This window comes from Pollicipes pollicipes, unplaced genomic scaffold (assembly GCF_011947565.3).
Source record: "Pollicipes pollicipes isolate AB1234 unplaced genomic scaffold, Ppol_2.1 Scaffold_4740;HRSCAF=5597_pilon_pilon_pilon, whole genome shotgun sequence".
Lineage (NCBI taxonomy): Eukaryota > Metazoa > Arthropoda > Thecostraca > Pollicipedomorpha > Pollicipedidae > Pollicipes > Pollicipes pollicipes.
In genome coordinates this window covers 30,342,306-30,363,902 of record NW_023596545.1, presented here as the reverse complement: position 1 = coordinate 30,363,902, position 21,597 = coordinate 30,342,306, and the positions used below count along the sequence as shown (strand labels likewise).

Genomic DNA, 21,597 nt, shown 5'->3' with positions numbered 1-21,597 from the left:
GTCGCAACCTTGTCAAGCGCGGTTCAATCGCAAGACTTTACTGCGTGCCTTCAACGCTCATGTAAGATCATTGGCAAAGTGCGGCAGCGCTATTTAGAACGGTGCCGCCGTTTCCCATCTCGCCCGGTTCGAAGGACACAACATAGGTTTCTCATGTGGTTGGGTTCCAGTACTCAGCCCCGGAGTCCTCCGCTGGGTTACGAGCCTATTCTCGCTTATTTCAAAACAGCTTCTATCAATGCACGCTTGGGCGCAGCTGGTCTTTTATTTCCCCTGGACTCAAGAGCATTTTTAATGGTTTTGTGAAATATCAGAATAGGTTATATCACTGGGAAGATTTGACAGCGGTTCAAATCTGGTGCACTGTTGACGTTTTTCTAACGATACTTCGCTTAGATAGCGTATTAGCGCGCCTGCCGGGAATATGTATGGGACCTTCGCAATTTTGCTACAGCCAAGTCGCTGAAAGGTTCACCACTAATGACTAACGATTTACTCAGATGGGAATAAATATCGATAAGACAAATATTTCGGCAACACGCCTTATCGAAACGAAAAGCAGAAGCTATTGCTTTTGCAGAAGCTATTGCAGACACTTCAAGTAATCGTTTCAATAAAGACAGGCTGCCGACATATCAACGCATCTCTATTTTCATTCACCTGGTTTTTCTCCGAAGAAAAGGCAGTTGCTGCTGTTTTATCTGTAGGAACAATTTTCCTCGCAAGTGCACTTAAAAAATTACGTATAATCTATTATTTAAATGTAACAGCGAACTGTTTGCATTGCCAGAGGACGACTTAACTTGCGCTGCGGACAGAGATATTTAAGAAGCACTGTTCAATCTGTGCTTTTAATGCTCAGTTTGGTTTGTCAAATGGTCTGGGTCAATATCATTGACTGTGACAGTGATTATGTGGGAATATCATCTCTGCTGCCTTTTGTGTAACTACTGGTGGGATGGAGCGGGACCTGTCATTTTCACCTGCCATTTTATGTGCACCAAGTTACCCATGGATAGGCGCTAGTCATGTTTCCCCTTTCAAAACATCATTCTCACTTTAGCTGGTTCCCTCTATGATTTAGCTGCTACCCCGACGTTGTTTATTCCCCAATTTCGGTGGCATTGTTATGCACTATATCTGTGATACAGATGTATTCATTTTGTGTTGTTTGCAAACCTTATAACATATAACTGAAATGATCCACTCCAGGTGTACATCCACCCTATCTGAAACCTGGTTCCCTCCCATGACCAGTTGAGACAAACATGAAGAGGACAGCATGACAAACATTGGTAATTATATTATCAAGTAAGTTCACTGTAAATAATTGAAGCTCTCTTAAAGTCACATTAAACATATCGATATAAGTTTGGTGTTTTACTGAAGCATGGCAATGGTGCACGTTATGCTCACTTTTTTAATATCCATATAACTGCCACAAACTGTACATCAACGGATAGGGTTTTAAATGACCTGCCACCCGAACGACACTCCGAGATGTTTGATCTTTGCATGTCATCTGCATGCAAAGCTCTGTTGGCCCATTGCACTCGGTTAAGAATGAATGAGTGCCAGGGAATAGAGCATTTCACATCAATCACTATGACACGCAAACCGGGCATCGAGAAAAGATAGCAAACATGTGAAGGTCTTCAGATGCTACTGCCCAGAGGGGTCACGAGCGTTCTTCTAGATACACCTCAAGGTCGGACCGCTCCCCACAGATATCCATTGCACGCTCCTGGTCACTGCACAGCAATGAGGCAAGGAACTAGCTGTTTTAAAGCTGTTATGCCTCCCTGCGCTGTGCGTTTGTTTGTTGTCCCTGCTCTATACATATGCAAAGGCCTGTTAAGCCACTGCGCTGGCAATAAGCCAGCTGTTTCGCACGTGAACTGAAAATGACCATGCATGTTCAGAAGTCCATGCTAAGGTGTGGGGGAGTTTTAGATCTCGTCAGCTTTCAACGGTCGACGTGTGCCTGGTTGTGGGAGCGTGACCACCAGCTGCACCGCTGGCGCCTGTCTGGTTCTGGTCGGCCCAGTTCGGCGGAAGTCAGCGGTAGCTTGCCCTGGTCCCTGTTCTCCAACGCGCTTTACCAGCGCGCGGTGCGGCCCACCAGCCTGGCTTAGCTGGGTGCGCCCCACCGACGTAGCTAAGCTGTCACCCCTCGCCGCCAGCCCCGTCCGCCCGACGGTCCTCCCGCCGCCTCGGTGGCGGTGTTGCAGAGGCTTAAGACCGCTGAATGCGTGCTTGCGCGGATTCGTGTGCGGCGCCGAAGGGACCACGATGTGTGCCAGTGTCCTGCTGAGCGCCCATCTCGATAAGGTGCAGCGATGCGCTGGCGTTGCGCACGCCTCGCCGACGGGGCCTTCGCTGCGATGTCTCTATGCCTCGTCGAGAGCCGCACATTCATTGCCGCTGCTAAGTTTCACGCACCTGAGCTGGTGAAGCCTCGCTACGGAGAAGTATCGTGATGTGCGACGAGGGCGGCCGGGGCTAATCGCGCACCCCAGTACGGGCTGCTTCGTAGACGTCAGGAGCCACGGATGCTGCCATGAACGAACCATATGACTACCCATAATGAATGAGTAGCTGAATGATCGTTCCTTGCTGAGTGATCCTAAGCGATGGCGCTGGAATGTGTTGGAACGTGCTCTGGGGTCAGCAAACATTTTCTGCGGATGCTTTCGCTCCACTGAGCTGTGTGGATCAGCATACCCATGGATTAAATAAAAGTTGGTGTATCACATTGCTGAATGCATCAGTGGACAGGTTCCCAGGAATTAGGGTGGGTAAGAGGGAAGGAGAGCAAGGGCCAAGGCGTCTCAGCCCCAATTTTAAGAACATGTAACATTGCTACCATGAATGTTGACTGTAAACCAATCAAGAAGGGCTGCCCAGCCTCCAACCTGGGAAAATTCCGTAGCACCTTTCAGTTGGTATGATCCTTGTCGTTTAACAGAACGCGTTGTTCTGCAGCTGTACGATGCGGATGGGCTTGGCTCAGTTATGACCGCTGGCTGTGTAGTTGTGTGGTGCACAGTTTCACAGGTTCTGCAGCCGATTTTGGTTACCGCTGACCGGTTGCGGTGGTGTTCGTTTGCGGCGCTCTGTGATATTGTTATCAGGTGTAGTGGTGACCAGCCCCAATGGCTCATTGGATGGCTGTGGATACTGAGAAACGGAACAAAGCACGACCAGTGTTGGATGCCATTCACACGCATTTTGTGTACTTTCGTCTGTAATTATGACAATATTCGAGCATCTATTGTGGTTCCTAGCGTGCATGTGATCCTCCCATCAAGTGCATTCAGCACAGTGTTCGGAAACCACCATTTAATTTGTAATTTTTCACAAGCTAACATGATGCAAGATAATGTGCCTGCAACGAGGGTATCGTTTTGAAAAACTATGTCCCTGTGAAAGTTGGGAGGGAGGCTGTGCACTGAGCAAACAGCAGAGCCTATCCCCAAGATATTCCAACAAATCGGCTACTCCCCAGATTTCGCCCAGCTTCTTTTCAAACGGTCAACAGTCATGCCACTGCATTAGCATTTCTTTTTGAAAGCTTTAACCCGAACTTTTCGGGGGATAGAATTCTGGGATCGGAGCTCACGCCAAGCAGTACTTGTTGTGTGAGCCCTGAGCCGTACCGTCCGATTGCGCAAGTTCACGTCAACGACAGAATTTGATGACTGAAAGTTTAACGTGCGGCAATGCTCAACACGATCTGTCCTGCTCTCTAACGTCACCTGACCTTTCGCGTAACCTCTGCCATCGGCTGTAGGCCATGCCTGTCAAAATGAAATAGCGACCGCCAAAACCTACTCGAACGCAACCCGCCACGGGTGTGTGGACCAGAAGGCAGGCGCACTAACCAACTGAGTCGTCGGGACGGACTAAGTGATACAGGGTCAGGTAGACACTTGATAATCTTCAACAAGTAGTTCAGTACACCCACCTTTGTAGCATTCTCACGCCTTATAACAAAAACGACATCGTTGGTTCTATTGCAAAACGGGTTTGTAATTTCTTTTCAGCAGAGGGAGGGGAGATTTTGGCTACCAACTTATGCACCCCCTCCCCTGATTTGAGAACAACCTGGGCGAAATCTGGGAAGTAACCCATTTGTTGGAATATCTCGGGGGTAGGCTCCGTTGTTTTTTAGTGGCAAGGCCCCCCCCCAAACTTAACGGGGCCATAGTCTTGCAAAACAATGCTCTCGTTGCAGGCGCAGCATCTTGCATCATGCCTACTTGTGAATAATTCCAGCAATGGTCTGAGGACGGGTTAAACTATATCGTTTCGGTTAAATGCGGGACAAGAGGATTGGCGATAATTGGCATACAGTTTGTATATTCCAGGTAACAACAGTACTTAGTACACAATTTTGAGTGACTTCTTTTCAGTTGACAATGTTGACATATTTATTAAAAATCTGAGCTTATTCTGACATCACGTTTCAAAAAGACTGTAGCTGAAATCACTTCGTCATGTGGTGTGGTCCAAACTCTCAGATACGTTAGACTGACTGCTAGTACTTGGTCTCTGCACATCGCTAAACTTTTAACAGGAATGAAAGCTCTAGAACAATGCCAGAACCCTGTTTCTCACTTTCAATATCCGTATCACACATGCATCTGACGTGCCCAAACTAAGTGATGTCAAAAAATGAGGCCCACAAAAACTCAAGGCAGAAACCAGTGATTCATTCTGATAAAGGATTGGCTAACAAGTCTGGCTCAACCGTCCAAAATCAAGAAAAATATGCATGCATACTCACACACACATTCACCCCGTTTACACGTCACACAATACTTGGAAGTGCTCTTGAGTGGCGAGGAAATGAAAAGGATTCAGCCGCACCCGGCACACTGATCAATCTGTCATCTTATCTATATGTAAAGTATATCATCACGGGCTTGAATGCGGTCACCCGACATCAACGTTTGTTCTGGCTGCATTCGGCAGGCGCTCTCGGTATGCCGGCCTTTTCCACACACCATTTGCAGGGGTCAACACGGTCAAGAATGGATTCTTCACGTGTCTTCCTGCTGCCTGCAATCCTTTTCTACAGCATTCTCCCTCAACTGACTTTTTCCGGTAAACAAAATCGTTCCGATCTGATTAGTTTAAGCTCGCCGGCACCCGTGAGGCGTTCTTTTGATGACTGAGTCTGTGTGTGTAAGACGCATGTGTGGCTGTGTGTAATGTATGTGCGCGCGCGTGTGTGGTTGGGGCTTTTGGTTGTGTGTGTATCGTGTATTTTTATATTCGGGCTGCCTCCGCAGTTGGAACTTTGTCCGTGGCCTGTGTATGCCCTATATGAAAAAACAGCAACAAGAAACATAAAAACTTCATAAGACGCTCGTCGCTCATTCGCCTCCACATCTGTATCTTCATTATGGAAATGGACAGAACTTATGGTAAATGTGCCAAATGTCTGTCCTGCGTCATTATTAAAAAAGAGAAGCACGTGCTTAGTTTGGTGTACATCTGCATCTTAGACGTTTTAGTACTTTTATGGTATAGGATTAATTTCTAATAAAACGCAAAATATTCTTTAAAATCAACACATAGCTGCACTTAGCACTTAATAATTACTTAAAACAAATTCTTGGTAAGTGTTCAAAGGTGACGGCAAATAAAGTAAACAAGTGATGTTTGGCTAATGTAAGCTGGCGGAGAATACAATTTCAGACATCTGCTGACGCAGCTTAGTACCCTTCTGAAGTCGCTATTTTGCCAAACGGGACACCATCGGGAGGAGTAGATAAACACATACACCAGGGCCACAAGGTTATCAAAACCCAGACCACTGAAATAAAATAAAATGCTCGCCGCAATGTGAGCCGTCTTGTAGGGGCAATGGAGGCTGTGAGGCAAACATTGCGCAGTTATGTATTCAAGAGGTAAGGTCATATGCACGCACAAAAAATCACAGCATTTGTTCACTGCGTATCATGCAAGCACACCGATTCCAAGCTCATAATGCTTACCGAATCGAGGCCTTCAAGGAGTCGTCAACACCCCGTCCAGTGGCCCGCAACAGAGCAAGCCCACGCCACCCACACTAACAACGTGGATTGATATACACAACGATAATTTGTAACCAACGGCTTTTCCACCCTTCCCAAGACTATCTTCGCCGAGGTACAAAGCCCCGCGCTGAAATAGTGGTCGCAGCATGGGAAATCCGAAAGAGCATAAAGTATGCATGGAAATCACATGTAGTGAGAAGTCTCAATTTCTAATTGTATTGATTCAAATGCCGTGCACCACCACACTTTTCTTTCTCGGCAGGATGCGTACCGCGTTGAGCTGTCACTCAACAGGATCGCTCTGTTGTGATGCCGAGCCTAGGGTTATTTGAGAAGTCACAAAACATATCCATTTTTGTTTATCTCCTTGTAAATAGAAATACAAGTTGAATTCCTCCTTTGGGTGTTTCCACCTGAAGCTTCAGCTTTAACACCGCTGATTCCCGCATAAGGTTATCCCCCCCCCCCTTTAAAAATGACGTGCACGGTTACTTCATCAATAGCCATCCCTAGCGTCCAAGGCAACCATTTATGTGCTTTTTAAGGGGGTACGTAGACCGCACACGGCCATTGCATAATCTCCCGGCAATAATAACGGCCCAGAACTCGATGCAGTACGCCTTCCCGAATATACGAAATGAACTGACATGAAGATATCGAGCGAACTAATAAACCAGTCGCGCCCGGATTTGCTCTCGCTCTGTATGATTGTTCACTCGTTTTGCTCGCTCGCTCACTTACTCTCCCCATCTGACAGAAATACTCCAAACAACTCGTGAAGAGCCTTTAATATACTATATTTAATATAATAAATAATATATATAATTTAATAATATAATTTAATAATAGAACCGACGCGTAGCAGGAAATAACGTCCAGGTATGTATTCATCCGAGCGTGGACAGGCACATCTCACAAATGATGGAAGGTACTCTTCTCATAAGAACTAACGAGTAAGACGACGCAGCCTGCTTGTAAATAATTTATGTAATCTACATTGACGCAGAAGGCATTACTGACGGGACTCTCCTCACTGGGCGCGTCGCGCCGCACCCGGCGCCCAGATGCCTACCTTCCCTTGCCGCTGGGCCCGAAAAAGCTGGCGTTTCCCTCACGCACGTAGAGGCCGAAGCCGGCGTTTCTGAGACCAGCGAAGGTCCACCGGGGCGCGCCGCCGCGCCGGCCGCGCCGACCAGCGCGACGGCGAGGCGTCAGACGGCCGGCCCAGTCCCACGGCCTAAGCCACGGCGCAACCCCCAACCAGGGCGGGGGCAGGTCACTGCTGCGCCGGCGGCGGCTGTGCATCCCCCCGCCAGGGTGACGGGCCCGGCGGCCTTCTCGGGGGCCGTCACCCCGGCGGCCGTCGTCGCCGTTCTGCTGTCGTTTTTTTTCCTCTCACGGGTGGTGTCGCCCTGCCGCCCGAGCCTCCGCGTCGGTCGTTGCCGCCCGCGTCGACGCCCGAGTCGTCCCGACCCTCGTCGCTGTCGTTGTCCCGACGTCGCGGGGAAAGGCCACGACGTCGCCGGGGCTGTCTTTCCCCTCCGTGCACAACATACACGGTGCCGCCGCCTCCTCGCCGCGGGGGCGGTGCTCTTCTTCCGCGCACTACGTACACGGTGCCCCCGCCTCCTCGCCGCGGAGGCGGTGCTCCCCCTCCGCGCACTACGTACACGGTGCCGCCGCCTCCTCGCCGCGGAGGCGGTGCTCCCCCTTGGCGCACTACATACACGTTACCGCCGCCTCCTCTGCGCGGGGGCGGTCCTCCCACTCCGCGCACTACGTGCACGTTACCGCCGCCTCCTCGTCGCGGAGGCGGTCCTCCCCCTCCGCGCACTACGTGCACGGTGCCGCCGCCTCCTCTGCGCGGGGGCGGTCCTCCCCCTCCGCGCCTTACGAACACAGTGCCGCCGCCGGCACCACGCCGCCGGGGCGCTCCCACCACGACCGGAAACTGACCGCCGCCTCTTCTCCTAACGACGACGACGGGGTACTGACCACCGCCGCGGCCGCCTCCCCGACGGACCACCACGGGGTACTGGCCGCCCCGTTGCCCTCGTCGTCCTCCTCCGACCAGGAAAGGGAACACGCCGCCGCCAGGTATGACACGTGGCACCCCGGCGCCGCCCCTGACGCCGCGCCTGCCGCCTCCGACAAGGAATGGGAAGACTCCGCCACCAGGGTACCGCCGGCCGCCGCCGCCGCCGCCGGCGAAGATGAACGGGTAGCCGCCGCGCCGTCCGCCGCCTCTGGTGGGGTACACTCGGCCGCCGCCACCCCTTCCAACGGGAAACACTCGGGCACCGCCGCCGCCGCCGGCGCCTGGAAAGCCTCCCCGACCTCTGGCGTCGCCGCCACTGTCACCTGGAGCTCCTCCCGCCGCGCGTCGGCTTCCGCTGGGATCACCGCCCCGTCTCGGGATATCTGAAATCAGACAGGTGTAAGGAGTGCACTCATGAAACGGCGGTGCCGTTAACGCCACGCGCGTGTTGCGCATTGGCTGAGCTGATCTTAATAGAGTGCATTGCTATGTAGGAAGCACAATAACAACTGCTACTGAGAACATACAGTGAAAGTCCTCTTGGGAGGATGCTGCAACGTCTCAAGGATGAAACCTCATGCTGTATGGTTTCATATGAGACTAGTTTGCCACTTTATGAGACCATAAGGCGCGACGGTCCTCTTACAAAGACTTTTTCTTGATTTCCACAAAGTTCTCAGCGTACTGCCACCAGCGATATACACGCAAAAATGTATGCACTTTATGATGCGTTTGCGGTGGAAAGATGACGCTGTAATCGAGTCGCAGTGACCGTGATTATAGTTCGTTTAGCCTGAACATAAGCCAAATCGCACGCAATGAACTGTTTTGTGTTGTGGAAACTCATGCGAAGTTTTGAGAATTTTCGGAAACGCAAATTTCGCAGGAAGCGCTAATGCAACGTTTAACCAGCAATATTAGGCACTACCAGTTCATTCCGAAGCAAAGCGTTAAAAATTATTAAATTTCTTATGAATTTATGGGAACAGTATGGTTTTCATGCACTTTGCACGATGTCAGATAACAGAGTGCTTAAACTTAAATACCACAATTGGAAGCAAGTTTGCTTCATGAAAACGGCGCGAATCGAGCTTTGGTGGAAACATTTTCGTCGTAATATGTTCGTCAAATATTTTAGAGCAGCCTGCATTTCCGCCAACGTGCACCGCTTGCGGCTGCCGGCTTCAAGGGGGAGGTGTCGGAGGCATTTAATGGTAAATGAAAATGTACCGTACTTAGTCAACGATGCGCGCTACTACTACTACTATTGCTGTGCAAATGTGACCCACTAGATTGGTTGGCTGATGGCCGGGTTGCCACTCTGAAATCGGTCGAGGTGGAGGGGGGGGGGAGGGGGGGGGGGGGCAGCTTATGTGGCTAATCCAATCTACAAGACGTGGCGAACCGGTCGAGGGGATACCGGAGCAGCTCCGACCCTGACCCCAGTGGGGAGGCAAATTCGTTGGCCGGGGCAAGGGGTGGATCAGAAGGGTCTCTACTATTGAACTGGTGAATTAATTTACGCCCGTATGCCCCATACCATATATAAGAGCAGGGTCGCAGCCATAATTTTGTTAAGCGAGGGACACGAAGCTCGGTGAGCACGTATCACGCCGAATTTAAACTTTTTCGGGAACCTCTCATCTGTGGAGAGAAACTAAAAATATAGGCTGAGAGCCCCGCCCTCCTCAGCTGAGCCCCTGTTTGGGAGGGTCACGAGTAAATTACATTTACGACAGGGTCCATGCTTCGTGTTTTATTTTTATTTTTCAGCACAAATTTGCAATGCTTAACATTACATTAAACAGGTTCAGGCCAAAATCAAAAAGCATCATTTACATGAGGTGTCATGCTAAGAGAAAACCGTCTTACAGGCAGGTAGGTAAGTCGTGTCTTTAATATGCCTTTGTCCCGAAACTCCCTGTGATTTCTGTTGTTGGAAATAACTTCTTGGCCATGGCTTTAGAATCTTGCACCTTTCATTTCATGCTCGAGATATTCGCGGAGTTGGGCGTACTATGGCTCGAAGATCAGCGAAAGCGGATACGGGGCCCTGGGGCTCTCACCAACCCAGCCCTGGGGCTCTCACCAACCCAGCCCTGGGGCTCTCACCAACCCAGCCCTGGAATTTTCTCCATTCTTTTCTCAGTCAGTTCCATTCTGTCCTCTCCACACATTAATATTTATTCTGCGTCATTAAAGACTCTGCACAAGGGCACTGATATAATTATTTGCAGGGGCAGGTCCAGAGGGGTCATGGGGCCACGCCGCCCCCCTTAGGCCCCACCAGGTTTTGGTGCTTCGAGAGAGCACCAAAATGTCATGTTGGCCTGGCACCAAAGCATTCATTTCTGGGTACCACAACCGCTATTTTCAAAAGGCACTAAATCAAAGCGGGGCATTTAAAGAGCCCAGTGCCTTTATCTAACAAGGGAAATACAATCCAGTACACCACAGTTGCTTTACCGTTCATCTTGGCAAAGTTCTGGATTTGTCCGGTTGGTGTATGGAGCCCAAAACATTCATTTCGGGGCATTCTAACCTTTATTGCGAAGAAATATCTATTTCCAGTTGGCAGCACAAACGGCCCCAGGGTCTTCATTTTCAACGGGCAGCAAATTCCAGCGGGCACCATAATGCCCGTGCCTTTCCATGGACACAATTCTTGCACGGCCATTCGGCGAAGGAACGCCAAAACATAGATTTCGAGGCACCATAACATCGTTCTCTAAGGGCACCCCATTTAAGTGGATGATTCAAAGGGCCCCGGGGCCTTAGTTTCAGGTGGCACCAGATATAGGGGGGCACCACAATTTCTTTGTCTTCCACCCTCACGAAATTCTGGACCAGCCCTCTCGACCGACGGCACCAAAGGCCTTTCTTTTTGGGGCATCATGAACTCAATTTGCAGGAGGCACCAATCCCAGAGGCACCACAAAGGGCTGTGAAACCCTCATTTCCAAGTGAAGACAAATTCCAGGGGCGCCACAAAAAGACCAAAGTCTTTCTTTTTCCAAGAAGGACCAGATACGAAGGCTCACGGGGCCACGACAACGGCCACGATTGGAGGGTCAGAAGGGTGGGTCAGAGGGTATATCCCAGGGAGGCCAGCCCGGAGACCTGACCCTAGCATGTCAGTCACAGGGCTTCTTGCACCGATCAGGACAGTGCTTGAGACCTGCTCATGCTCATTGCTCCTGAGACAGTGCGGGTCCTATACCAGCTGGCTGACCATCAATACCGAACTAGTTGGTTCCGTGCCTGTTCTAGGACCTAGGAGGCCCTTTCCCAAGCAGGGGCAAGAGCAGGCTTGCAAATGTCAATCAGAAGGCCCCTTGCCTTGGTAGGGCCTCCGAAATAGTGAAGGCCCCCTGGGCTGGTCAGGGAACCACAGTGCCTGACAGGGGGACCCTCTGTCGACAACGGGCCCAAAGACGGCCAGGGGCACATTTTCTGAGCAGGAACAGCTACGGAACCCCAAATGTCAAAACGCCTCTTGAGTTCATTCGGGACCGTTCCACAACGAAGAGATATGCGACGATGCAAGGATTCACTTTTGCAACGAGATAGAGGAAAGTCCCTGAGTCAGTCGGAGGTCCCAGTACTGAACGAGGGCCCTCCCTGCTGTTTCACCCAGGGGTCGACAGGCCGACTTGGTGTCCCCTTGCCACTCTTGGACTCCCTACGCCGGCGGCTGATCCTTTTGTGCCGGTGAGGGCCGCTGAGTTTATCCGGTGCCAGGTGCCTCGGTCGGAAGACCTGTCGAACCAGGGAGGGGACCCGCGCAGTGCATGATGCCTCTCTCTGAGGGTCTCCAGATCAGCCAGGGATCAACCGTGAACTTTCGAGCCTGATTCTTGAAAAGATTAGTTTCAGTAACACGCGTAATATATATTATGCCATTACGTCATGAGTTTGTGGTGCCGTACGCGCTAATCCGTCCTGAGCATCGAGGTGAATGTCACACTAGTAAAATCCACCACATGGGATATATCTTACACTCATGCGAGTTGATTTCTTAGAACGTTTGAGAGCACCATTTTCCGGTGCGCGGTCGTTTTTGCTCACCCGTTGACCACAGTCATGTGCTAGCTGCAAGGCCAACACTGAGCACCCAGTGGAGAATGCAACGCCGAGCGTCGGTATTCTCACCCCCCCCCCCCCCCGCAAGCGTCCAGTCATGGTTGTGGCCCTTATAGCCAACAATTTGATCGCGGTGCCGTGCCCAGGTCGTGCTCGGCCCTGACCTAAAGGCGGGACAGAGAGCAGGAGAGCACACAGGCAGAGCAATAGATACCGCACATGGGAGCATCCCGATATGTTTTTTGCATATCTGAGCTAGAGTGCATCTGAATATTATTTCCAGCTTTTATTACTCATCCAGCTTTTAACAGCTCGCCGTTGAGGTTTTCCTTAGATCCGTTGCTATGGACATCTCGACGCTGTGCGATGGCTTGTTCCGAGATATCGAGGACAACTACCGGCAGCCGAGGCTAATGGCCTGGTCAGAAGACCGCTTTACTGTGGAGGCGGAGGAGATGACGGTGGTGGAGGTGCGGAGGACAGAGGCTGCCGTCCTGCTGTGGGTGGTGTCGTGCAATTCTTCGCCCAGCCACTGGCCAGAAGCGAGCGTCACCCGGCCAGTGTTTTCCTGCAACACTTGGTGCCGCAGGCGCGTGATCGCGGTGCCGTGCCCAGGTCGTGCTCGGCCCTGACCTAAAGGCGGGACAGAGAGCAGGAGAGCACACAGGCAGAGCAATAGATACCGCACATGGGAGCATCCCGATCAGTGGTGAGGACATGCAGTTCTGCGTGCGGCGCTGAAGCGCCGTTGGAAGCTGATGCGTGTCTACGTCGCGGCAGATTTGGAAACCTGATCGCACGCGTGCGTCGATGGGGATGCGTCGCACTGCTGCGGGGTGTGTCGTTCTGCTGTGGAATTTGTTCTATCGTTCTGATTGAGACACGTCGTTCTGCTGTGCGATTATATATATATATATATATATATATATATATATATACGAGATTGTTTTTAACAATGATTTTGAAGTTTTGGTTGTTGTCTTCAGTGCATATCGAAAGGGGTGAGTCGTTGTGCCACGGCATGCGTTGCTCTGCTGAAGGATGCGTTTTCGGCTATGGGATGCGTCATTCAGCGGTAAGGTGCGTCGTTCTGCTATGCTGTGACGCGATGTTGTGCTGTGAAATGTTTTCGACGTTTGCCTATGGAAACGCGTCGTTTTGCTGCGAAATGCATATATCTTGAGAAACGTCGTGCTGTTGTTCTTATGCGGATTCGCCATTCTTTTGGGCCACGTTAAGACTAAACGCGTTTGTGTTCTTACGCTGATCTGAATGTTTTTCTTTTGTTTCTGGCGGGTTTCGATGGAGATGCAGGAATGTATCGCATGGTCGTATATTGCAAGTTCATCGACATGATGACTAAAAAATGGGTGAGACGTCTGAGAGGGCTCAGAGGCTACATACGCGTCGGTTTGGTCTCTGCAGAGAGCACATTTTACGAGGACCTCGGAGGGCACCTTTTGGTCTTGGGGTGTTTTTTGCATGATTCTTGGCATCGATGCAACTTATTGCACTCGAGAATGCTTGATTATCTCCATGATTGACCGGTAGGAACATGAAGGCAATCGACCATTCTCACGTGAAATCATCTGCGTCGACGTTGAGATCCGTGTAGAAAAGAGCGGCCCGAGACATAAAAGACCTCCTCCGAAGTTCTCATAAAGTGTGGATGTCTGCAGAGATGGTCGACCCCTCCGTAGGCTCTGAAAACTCTCGATAAGCTTGCCTGTTTTTCAGTGTAGACCTGCCAGTTTTGATCCCGCAGGCCCGCAACAAGCGGGCTTAAAAAGCCCGCAGGGCTTTCAGAGAGTATTTCTGACAAAGTTGCGGATAATGGCGGGCCTTCAAAACAAAATGTTAAATAGCGTATTTGGAACGCAAATGCACAATCCATGCTATACAATTTAAGCACAATAAGTGCTCATGAAATGAAAAGTTTTGCAAAATTTGTGAAAACAAAAAACAATATGTTTTATCTTTACGTTTTCCAGATGCCAAGTATGCTCGTTCATAAGCAAATCTGTCATGACACATTTAATAACTTCACCAGCACAGTAACGTGGCTTAAACACTGCACCACTTCTGGTTATAAATCACAGATACAAATACAGTCTGAGTTGTTCAAATCATCACGGCCAACATTGAGGCATTCTAACTCACCAAGATGTAGTGGTAGGTAAGGTTAAATACCATTAACAAAATGCAATACACATCATGAGAACGCAATGCCTGGCAAAGCTGACAGGTTCAAGTGCTTAGATCATGTTCAAACAGCAATCCCCACCCACAAGCTCTGCTTGGATTGAATGAAAAGGAGGGCCTTGCATTGGAGTTAAACGCATGCCAATGTCCATCAGATCTAAGACACCCGATCACCAAACCAGTCCCCTGCAGCTCAGAGCTTATCTACTCACTACGAAACCCAGATAAGGCAATACTAGCCATCAGGGCAATGGCGCACCGCGCCGTAGCATCTAAGGGCGATTGCGACGCACGTAGGTCGGCCTCGGTTTAGCCAAGAGTATGGCCAAGGCTGATCGACGCTGCTAGCTGTTAACGAAACTTGGACACATCGATGCAAAGCATCTATGTAGTTTTCTATTGCATCAATACCTATGCGTCCATCTAAAATCAGCTGCTGTGGCCGCAGATCTTAAGACGTAATGTTGGGGCGACCGGTGCAAGGAAATAATTAAATTCTTTAACTCGGTTGCAATTGAATCACGTTCCTATCATGCCAACGCGTGTTAAGTGCGCGCACTATTTTTACTATTTTTAACTGCCAAAGATTCTGGTCTTTGCGTCTCGGTGATGTCAAACAACGGCGTTTGCGCGGCTTACAAACGATGCCATATTTGCTAGGCAGCAGTCACGGTTAATCAGCTGATAGACAAAGCGTTGAGCGTGAAACCATTTATGGCGCACCGGGCCACGTTTTATTTGCCATGAGGCGTGAAACGTTGCGGCTTGTAGAATTTGATGGCATTGTGATTGTACTCACGGGAAATTGGTCTCGAGCATGAAATGAATCCTGGTTTTATATGGACAGATCTTTTCAGTAAGATTCGAAGCCTCACTACTGTAGGCAAGCGAGCGTTGTCAGCCATCGTTCAGGCACTGCTGGAACTGCTGTGTGTTGGTGCTGACGCTTTTGGGCCCGCATGCCCGCAATGCGCGGGCTTCAAAAGCCCACATGGCTTTTGGGGGCATTGCTGACTTGGCTTGTTCAAAGTACCAAAAATATTTGGGCTTTGGTGGCTAAAGTTTGTTCGCATAAGGCGTACCCACATCTATGCACATTTAGGACTATAATCATCGTATGAACCCAGGTGAATATTTAGTCAGTATTGATGTTTGAATTCAAATGCCGTTTGGAGTTATTTGACTTCCTACCTGACATGATATACATTGATCCATACTTTAAAAAGTCTTCTGAAGAACCAAGATGGTTTTGTCGTGGACAAAGGGAATTTATACCAGGGACCAAAGGCATTGCATGCATTGATTCCTCAGCAGTCTCATGAAAATGAGTCATTATTTCAGGTACCACTCGGTGTTAGTTTATAAAAAAAAACAAAAAAAAAACAGGGGTAATGAATACATATTTGGAGATCCTTGGATTGAACCTTCTATTGTGATCGGGACAAGTATGTTCACATCGTATTAATCAAAGACGTTTTAATGGCAAAAACATAACGAAGGGATGAATGCGCATCAATGTTCTTTAACGGCCCTTCTTTTGAGAGCAAAAATATCCTACGGCTGATTATGTGTACTTGGAATGAAAAATGAAGTTGGCGGGCCCATGCGAACTTTGTGGGGGACACGTGCCTTGCGGGGTGGATGCGGGCTTTAAATATGGGCCCGGGTGGGTGCGTGTATTCCAAATAAAATAAAAAGGCGGCTTTACTGTGTATGCGATGGAGAAGGTCGTCATTGAAGTGCCTATTTGCGGTCCAGCAATGTAATAGCTTCATGTTGTTCGTGACACATATGAGTTTATGTGACTGTTGGGTTTTATCACACGCTCGGGTAGGGGGGGGGGGGTCAAATTACCCCCCGAAGGATTCTCCAAAATGGTTTCCGAACGGCGCGGCCGCCAAATTTTGCATAGCTGTAGAGAATTGAAAAGTAGATCGTCTGACATAAAAAACTTAGATGTACCTTGTAAGGCCGCTGACCTATGGTAGGTCAAAGTCAGGCCATGGTTTCAGCGAGGGCAATTTCTAGGGAATCGTTCAATCTGATACAACAACAGAGTGTTCGACGAAGCCAAACATCTCTGAGATGCTTTCTTAGGCACCAAAAATATTAAATAAGCAAATTGCGTTGACCTAAGGTCAGGTATGAAGGTCATACCAAGGTCAAAACCAACTTGATTTATTACTTTAGGGCATGCTGTATGGCATAGTTTGTGGTGCTCACTTCTAATCATTTACAGCAGGAACCGCATTACACATCTTTCATTGACTTTTTAGAGGTCAAAACAGGTCATCAACCTGAGATGACCCGGGTCGACATTTTGTTTTAGGAACATACTGCCTAGCGTAATCTTTGTCGCTTATTCAAATGCAAAACTCAGAGCAGTCTTGTAGCATTTTGGTCACCATGACCTTCGAAAGGTTAAACAAGGTCACTGAGCTCAAATGGGCTTGTGACCTTTTGCTTAGAAACAGGTACCTAGGTTCTGGAGGCACTTAAGAGACCATCCTGGAACTTGACCTTGCTTGACCTTATTTGACCTGAAGATCATAACCTAGGAGTCTCCAACTTCGACCTACGTGAGTTCACGTACAGGTCAAGATATTTTTGTATGTAAATTTGGTGTGTCTAGCTTTCATAGTTCCCGAGATGTCAGGGGGCAAATTGACCCTCCGCCCAAGCGAAGGGTATCTAGCCGGCTACCCGGGCACATGTTAATCACGCATAACACTACTTCTTTGTAAAAATGGCAATTGTATGGTTTCAAATACCAACCTCCTTCGAGCTATGGATGTCGCATTTTGTCTTTATAACAGGACTGAACATGTATATTATGCAGGGCATAGAAGGAATCACAAGGACAATTCCAGTAATGCAACTTAGGTGTTAAATGCAAGCAAAATAATATTTTCTTGCGTAGCACTGCTGTGAAATTTCCTTGCTTTCAAAATCTGTGTCTCAACATTATTTTGAAGGGCATTCTGAAACAACGTGAGCATACTGTTCTGGAATTCAAGAAGTTGATATATTTGCCCAAGAAAGCCATGTGCTTTGGTTCTTCTGAGAAACTGAGGTTTCCTTGCAATTAGCCAAACTTGAATGTTTAGTTCTTAGTTGTGGGACCAAAGCTATGGTAAAATTGAAAATATTTACCAGGAGCAGAAAGAGCACTTGCGGGCCTGTGCGGGCTTTTCTCTCAAATAATGCCCTGCGGGACGTGTTTCTTTTGTTTTTGCGCTCGGCCACTTACAAGCCTACGCCAAATGATGGTGGTGCCCAGTTTCGTTGCAAACGGCACGGTGCTAGACGTCAGCCGCGCGGCTGGCGCACAAGCCCTGCTGACGGGGAGATAATCTCTTGAGGAATCGCGACTCGCCTCGTGAAGTCGTGAATCGTTCCGTTCGCCTTGCAGAATAGCAATGCTCAGCGGCGCTGCAGAGTTCCAGCGGCAAATGGACGAGAAATGCCGCGGGGACGTGATCAGGGGTGGCGGGCGGCGATCGGTGGCGCCAACGGCCTCTGGTGGCGCGGATGTAACCGTTTTTAGGGCTCACAAGTTCAGGGAACAGGAGTTCACCGGACCACGGACGTCGGAGGGATCTCAGCAAAGGCAAGGACGAAGAACAGACGTACCGACGACGTGCGAGTGTCAGGAGAATGTAGCATAGGGTCGAAACGGAACACCAGGCCACCGCAGAATCTTCCTGCTCAGCGGGGCCGTTGTTAACAAAAGTCATTTTTATATTCTGTATCAGTGTATGCAAAACCAACGACACCGTCTAACATAATGGTCCATCATATAAGCAACCAGAATGGTCCACCATTCAGGCAGGGCGCTGCTGCCAAAGCGATCTCTCTACCGACCAGTGCCCTGCACCAGAGCTGGCCCGGGCTGGCAGCGGTTTGAGAGATCGCAGCGTACATTGGCGAGAGAGTGCGTGAGCTGGCGAGCAGGTCAGGAGCGGGATTGTGGGGATGCGAGAGATGCGCACGTATCACGCGACACACACGTGCATGTTAACGCGCACTATTTCAGAGCCAGTGATGACGTGCGCCCTAGCTGATACACTACCAGACTCCGCCCACTCCAGCCTGCGCCCCGTCTGATTCATTGGAGACTACATACATCCCCTTCCATGTGAAATGTACTCAATGGACAGAGACACGGACTTTCAACTATGCGATCCTCCTGCATAGCCAGTTGAGAGACGGGACAGATTCGAGTGGCGCCAATGCCAACCTTAGCAACCCTTATCAAACACGCATGGACATGGGAATCCATTTCTGCATGCATATTTGAACCTCTTAAGCGTTTGGCCAATTAGCAACAAACTGTGATTGTGTGACAGACTCGATTGTGCCGGCACCCTCCTGAAGACTTACTCCAAATCAAATATGCATTTGAAACGATTGAGTACTACACTGGCATGGCTATCGCTTGAGGAGTTAGTGCTATTGATATTATCCTGTAAGGCGAAAGGACCATGTGCAATACTGGCATTCATTCTACCAGCAAAAATCGGCAACACAACATAATTTACGCACGGTTTATTCAAGCGTTTTGTAAACGTCTTTTTTAAAAGTTTTTCTTGCGTCTGATAAATAATTAAAATAATACACCTGTCAGGCAATTAATGGAACAATGTTGCCTATGCAAAATGGCGCGAAATAGAGGCATTCTGAGTGATGCCTAAAAGTTTCACTGCACGACTCGCAGCGAATTGTGCCTTTTATAACTTACAATTTCGGCCAGTTCTATCGATTGATGCAAACACCATCCTGTCAGAAGCCTGACTTGGCTTGCTGGGCCGTTGAGAGAGAAGCATGTTTGGTTCATTGAGAGTAAGATTTGTTGGCCTGCGGCCTTACCCGTGACCACGTCGTATTACCTTTGGTGTGTTAACCGAAACTCAAATACATTATAAGCATTGGTCAACATGTCCCTAAATCAATGTATTATTGATGTGGGAGTAAATCTGTTACCATTTGGTTTGACAAGATACAAGGCCAGATATGTTACCTTGGGGAATCATTTCAGCATCTCTTTCTTGACTCGGAGGTCCTCCTCTCCTGAAAGAAGCAAACATGTTTCAATAACGTGAGCATGGCTACATGGCGACAATTTAACAACAATTTTAAAAGAGCAAACGAATGCTCGAAGCAAAAACAACTCTTTGACTAGCACATATCTCATCCACTCAGCGTCCAGCTATCTCCGTTGCAGCAAGTTCTGATCCATCCAGCGTCCAGCTATCTCGGTCACAGCAAGCTTTCATCCCCTCAGCGTCTAGCTGTCTTCGTCACAGCAAGTTTTCATCCGCTCAGCGTCCAGCCATCTTCGTCCGTCACAGCAAGTTTTCATCCACCCAGCATTTGCTTATCTCCGTCACAGCAAGTTCGACGCAAACATGGGATCAGATCAAAACAGATCTTCAACATGCACAGCATGGTTTTTCAGACTGCGCTAATCACAATCAGCCAATACCCTTCCACGTGTACAGCCGTTGCACTCGCCACAATGCCTTTGGGGATTTCAGGATTGGATCAAATTTCCCCGCATTATGATAAGTGCTGATTGGCACGGAGGCCCGCACAGCTTAAAGGGAGTGTTTCAAATTTCAAGACATTGAAGTACACATCAGATACGATGAAACCAGCTTACTTTTAACTATTGATATGCTTTTAAGTGGAAAAGACTGCTCTAGACAGCACAATTTTCTGTTTAGTAAATATCCTCCTCAATGTGGCGTGATTTGATTACGTCATTGTGCCTTGCACAACATTGTTTGAGGGCCCATTGACGGCCGGTATGCTTGGAGATCGTGCTTGCGAAGCACAGATGTGAACACCTCGATTATTATATTTTTTTGGTCTTGATCACCGCATGGCTAATGGAATGGCAGGATTTGAATGACGTTATTATGGCACTATGAATGCCAAGGTGGTCTGGAAATGCTCTCCGAAGTACTCTCCCCATTTTTGCGGGCGTGTAGCTGAGAAACTAGGGGGACTCAGGTCTTAAGAGGGACAGGGCTGTGAACCGAGAGGTTCACCGAGAGGTCTTAAAGATGGCTATTTTAGTTCAAAACCCCATATAAACGTAGAACACTCCCATAAATCCCAATCACAAATACAAGCTGGCGATAGCGCTGCAATTCCTGAGGCAATAGCACGGTTGGTTTTGCTTGATGGCTTCTGACTAGCAGTTTTCTTCTCCGGAATATTAGTTTAAAGAAGCAAGCTTTCCTTGCAGCAGGGGCATTGAGGTAAAGCTAAGATGTACGCTCACTTTTCTGTCCACGGATGGCCTTTCAGGAGCGCCCGCCGGCGCTGTGATGGACGGCGGCCATTTTGTCTCTCCGGCGCACGAGCCGGACGCACGCACGTCACCGAGTATACAACTGCTTTACGGGACCTGTCTAGAGTCTTGCTTTTGCCGACAGGAGGCCTATTTTTCAGTGTCGTTGTTGTAAGTGTGCTGCTCTCATCTCGTGGGGTTTCAGCACTGATAATGTGTGCGCTTGCCCCTAAGCAGTCCGAGTAATTTGAGCTAACGCACACTTTTGGCAGAAGCGTTCAATGCCCGCCCTCTGCACGGCCGTAGCAGCTTGAGTACCTTCCAGGTCTAGTCCGCACCCTCAGCATGAAAAACAGACATTAGTTCACTAATCTCACGGGCGGTGCGGAGCCGCCTGTCCTTTGCAAGAGGTCTTTCACCACAGCAATCTTGCTCTTCCTAAGCTGGCGAGACTGATCTAGCATGAGAACATTAGTGTGTGTTGGTTTACGGTATGTGCCTGGTTTGTAGTGTTGCTCTCTGGCTCCCGCTGGCTCTTCCTGGAAACGAAATTCGGGACCCTGGTTTCTAGTCCCGGCGCAAACACCAGCTGTTGATTCCTGGATCCTGATGGTTCTTCTTCAGGTAACGAACCTAGGTTTCTGACGTCCATTAGTTCATCCACAGATACCAGATCTGGTTCCTGGTCCCTATTGATCACTTCACACGCAGCAAGCCCTGACTCTGGTTGCCATAAGTTCCTCGGAAATATCGGATCCTGGTCCCGCATTGGGTGCTCACAAATATCGAATCCTGGTCTCTGGTACCATTGGTTCACTCGCAAAATACCACGTCCTGGCGTCTGGTTCTCACCGGCTCGTTCGCAACTGCCAGTTCTGATTATCATTGGTCTTTTGCTGAATGCTGTAATAAGTGTCTATAATATTGCA

At 49.2% G+C, this 21,597-nt stretch overlaps 1 protein-coding gene across 1 annotated transcript in view; it reads right to left on the bottom strand.

The window, feature by feature from the left end:
• Nucleotides 1-5,774: 5,774 nt before the first annotated feature.
• The window catches only part of LOC119099082 (translation initiation factor IF-2), a 20,379-nt gene continuing 4,556 nt past the window's right edge, over nucleotides 5,775-21,597 (bottom strand). Inside the window, exons 2-3 of the mRNA XM_037222139.1 lie at nucleotides 19,391-19,440; nucleotides 5,775-8,468 (exon numbers count right to left, since the gene is read on the bottom strand). Coding sequence (XP_037078034.1) covers nucleotides 7,396-8,468; nucleotides 19,391-19,440 — 1,123 coding nt within the window. The 3' untranslated portion in view covers nucleotides 5,775-7,395. The remainder of the gene's footprint in view (nucleotides 8,469-19,390; nucleotides 19,441-21,597) is intronic.